The sequence below is a fragment of the Telmatherina bonti genome (assembly GCF_933228915.1).
Source record: "Telmatherina bonti genome assembly, chromosome: 17".
NCBI lineage: Eukaryota > Metazoa > Chordata > Actinopteri > Atheriniformes > Telmatherinidae > Telmatherina > Telmatherina bonti.
In genome coordinates, this window is record NC_136615.1 from 30,429,666 (window position 1) to 30,433,757 (window position 4,092).

Sequence of the window (4,092 nt, forward strand, 5' to 3'; positions counted from 1 at the left end):
TTTGGAAACCAATTAATTTTGAAGTGTAGAAACTAGGGATGAGACATTATCATGTTAATTATGATTACTTAATCACAGAAAAATAAACACGTTTTAAAAAAAGGCAACGTATTTAATCATGGAACTTTACAATTTCCTGGTACACTGATTACACCAGGGATCCCTGATCCTGGTCCTGAAGGACCGGTGTCCTGCAGGTTTTCCAAGTGTGCCTGCTGCAACACACCTGATTCAAATCAATGTGTATTTAGCAGACATGTGCAGAGCTTGTCTGAGTCTGAGTCAGGTGTGTTGTAGCAGGAACACCTGGAAAACCTGCAGGACACCAATCCTCGAGGACCAGGGTTGGGGATCCCTGGTTTACACTGATGGCACATGGTTCAACTTAGCAGTATATGTGTTGTATTTAGTCGTTTTTCAGACCCTTCAGTGAGTCTATTCAACAACAGAGCGAGCATCAACATGTTCACTGACTTTTGTGAGTAACATTAAAAGAAGGTGTAGTTTAGTCTCTGTTGGCAGCAGCTGCTGCGTAAGCCCTTCCCCATCCAGAAGAAGAAACTAGAAGCTCGGTTATCCTGCAGGATTCAGCTTCAAGGTGCAGTCAGGGCAGGAGGTGATGGCCTCTGCTGCAGGACCAGACTGCAGCCTCAACACAGTCTGCTTTACTGTCACAGATTCATGAAGAGTGTGGAGGAAAACATTTACAAAGTTAAAATACCTGTAAGATGTTGTAGACTCTTTATTACAGAACAGCTGCAGCTGCTAGTTTAGTATTTAAAATGACACTTTAACCCTGTTCAGTTTTCTGGCCAGAGATGTTTTCATTTTTATTTTCTAATTACTATTGAAAAGAATTAAAATGTATTTTTCCAGACATAAACAGAGCCAGGAGTTTACAATATGACTCTATTTGGCTATTATTTGATTTAATCATCACTTAAAGACCCTCTCTGTAACTTTTTAACTTTTAAAATATACGTTTATGTCCCGTTTTGATGGCACACCAAAATTCGTGAAGGGCATTTCTGGAGCTTTCCCTGGCGAGCGTCCCGCTGCTGAAAAACCACACAACTTTCTGAACTGGGACCAATGCGACGTTTCATTTAACAGTACAATAAGGAACTGGCTGTTTTGAACACACAACGTCTCTGATTCAGCAAAGAAACGCAAGAAGATTAAAAGAGAGAAAGAGACAAAACAAGAGTCACCGTATGATCTTCTTCTGGCTGCAGAGAGATAACAGGTCAGATAGGATGCAAGATGGATGCCGAGTTAGCGACAGGGGTAGATGGGGGCGAGTGAAGGGAAAATGGCAAAAGTTTTGTAGTGTGTCTTTAAAGTCTATTGATAAATATATATATATATATTTTTTTTTTAAAGTTGCTTTTTGGGGCAAATATTGTTATCTAATTAAAATGTGATTAATTGATATTAATTCATTACAAAAGCTGTAATTACTTAAATACATTTATTTTATTCTTATTTTTATTTTTCATCACATCCCATAGCGAGTAGAAACTTCTAAAACCTGCAGGACAGGAGTTTTGTTTAATAGATAGAAAATGAGGCTTTATCGTGCAAGTTTATTTTAGCAACTCATACACATGCACATTTACAGAAAATTTTCTTTTTTTATCATGTATAAAAATGTAGAGAATATATAAATAGAGAGAGGGAGACAGAAAATGAGCTTTTATTATGCATATATATATATATATATATATATATATATATATATATATATATATATATATATAAATAAATATAGATAGATAGATAGATAGATAGATAGATAGATAGATGTGTCTGTGTGTGTGTGTGTGTGTGTGTGTGTGTGTGTCAATAGAAACACGAAAAACAGCTTGAAATCAGGAAGTTGGGCTCATTAAGTCTTTTTGTTTTAGATATTTTAGGTGAAGAAGTCAAACAACAACCAGTGAAGAAAAATGACTGCAGATGTTTTATTGGTCACTTTTAGTTTCCAGAAAAATGTAATTATGCAGAAAACACAAAGAAATTAATCTATAAAGTTTCAGAAAATACAATTTCTTTTTCAACAATACGTTCTGCTACAGCCTAATACAGTTTAAGTATTATTAGTCTGAATATTAGTTTTCTACACTTTCTGTTTTCTCTTACGAAATGTTTCTATTTACTGTTTTATGTTTTTTCATCCTTTCAATTCAGGCTTCATTTCTTTCTTTTGTCATTGTTAAATTTCTAAAGTGAAACCTTTAAAAATGACATTTTGAAACATTTTTTATAAGTTTCTAGAATATTTTTTTTGTCATTGTTAAATTTCTAAAGTGAAACCTTTAGAGAATTAAGACAATTCTGGAAAGTGGGAAACATTTCCGCTGACTGCAACTGCTGTCATGTTGCTCAGCAAAGAGAACCTCCTCAGAAAGTCCCTTTCTAAGTCGGCCTCCTCCTCAGCACCGCTTCTTCTCCTGCTGCGCGTGCTTCAACGTGCGACATTTGCTCTGTGGGACCACAGGACGCAGAACTCGCTTCTCCTTCCTCTCCAAACCTCATCCGCACAAAGAATGAGGGTCGATGTGTCGCTCTCGTGGCATGCCCGACCTCGTTCACATAAAGAATGAGAGTCATCTTGGCATGGACGGGACGAGAGGCGACGGGGTCCACGGTGCGTGGGGGCCCACCTCGGGCCGGCGCCGTGCTGCCTGGACGGGAATCCTCCTCAGGAGTATCCAGGGATGAGCAGAAACAGGGTCATCCTGACCATCAGGATGATTATTTCCAGGTTAAGAAGCTTCAAAGCATCTGAGCGAGTCCCAGATCAACGGCCAGGGAGGCTGATCTCAGGAACCCAGTCGTTCAGACGCCGGCTCTCCTCGCAGAACAGGTGCAGCTTCTCCAGAGCGGGGTCCTCCCAAGACCCTTCAGCTGGGTTCTGTTCCAACAAGGAGAGGAAACCAGTTACAATCACATAAAAACACCACGAATCTTTGCATTGAAGTACTTTGAAATGACTCTGCCTCCTTGTCTAAACTCTACGCACCGTGATGAGGACGCAGTGCGCGTCTTCAAGCTGCTCCGTCTTGTCTCCAACGATGCCAGCCAGGCGCTGCATGTCGCTCACTCTCACAATGCTGATGTCGTTGTCGAAGCAGAAGGACTGGATGAGGGTGAAGTGGATCTGGAGGGCGATGTCGCACTCGAACTCCTCATCCATGGCCAGGACGCAGAAAGACACGCTGTCCGGGTCTCTGCAGACAAACAAAGCAAAGCCGCTGTTAAAACAACTGTCTTCAATGTTCATCCAGAAAGCCAAAGTCACAAGTCTAGTGATGCAGATTACTTACTCAGTCATGATTTTTGCGCTCTCGTAGACCCCGACAGTGAGTCGATCTTCACTCTGAGCGAAGAGCAGAGCTTCCTTCAGAGACTTTCCAGGAGAAATCATCATTTACAGCTCAAGCGCTCAGAGAGTCCAGAGAAGTGCTGCTTTGAAGAGTCGGCCAGCTTTTATATCACAGAGTCGGCACACGCTCACCTCCTGATTGGCTGCATGGAGCACAATGACAACAAGAGGCCAGCGGCCCCCACCCCACCCTCAGGGACGCGTGCCCATAGAAGTCTCTGAAAGTCGGGGGTGGCTTAGGTTGAAAGGATCAGATGTAGAAACTCTCTGACCTGAACGTGATCCTTTCAGCATCAGGAGGAATAATAAAACCACACAGGAAGACCACAAGGCTGCTGTTCAAGGCAGAGCTGGTCAAACTGTAGACAACTTCTCCAATGAACTACTCCAAAAACACAGTGGCATATTTTGTGTTTAACAATATGTAAACACATAATATAATAGGCATTATGTTTGTACCTCTTCACAGCCTATACGGGTTCATTTCATTGATTATAATATGGAAATTAAATAAGCGAGTTTCTCATGCTGGCATCACAAAAACACTGACTGTGTTTACACGGGAGTTTTAATTCCTCTTTAATTCCAAATAAAAGTTAATTCCACTTTAAACTGATGAAAAATGACCATGTAAACATCCAATTCCCAATGCAAAGGTCAATTAAGAATTAAACTTAATTGGCTGGTTTATTCACATTTTAAAT

The 4,092-nt window shown here is 40.6% G+C and overlaps 1 protein-coding gene across 1 annotated transcript; it reads right to left on the minus strand.

Moving 5' to 3' along the window:
* Positions 1-2,464: 2,464 nt before the first annotated feature.
* On the minus strand, positions 2,465-3,430 carry LOC306768256 (growth arrest and DNA damage-inducible protein GADD45 gamma-like; the record flags this gene model as incomplete). The annotated part of the gene is made up of 3 exons (XM_079256529.1): positions 2,465-2,917; positions 3,026-3,233; positions 3,330-3,430. The coding sequence occupies 3 exons, from the start codon at positions 3,428-3,430 to the stop codon at positions 2,804-2,806; spliced, it is 423 nt and encodes a 140-aa protein (XP_079112655.1). The 3' UTR covers positions 2,465-2,803.
* Between the last annotated feature and the right edge of the window lie 662 nt (positions 3,431-4,092).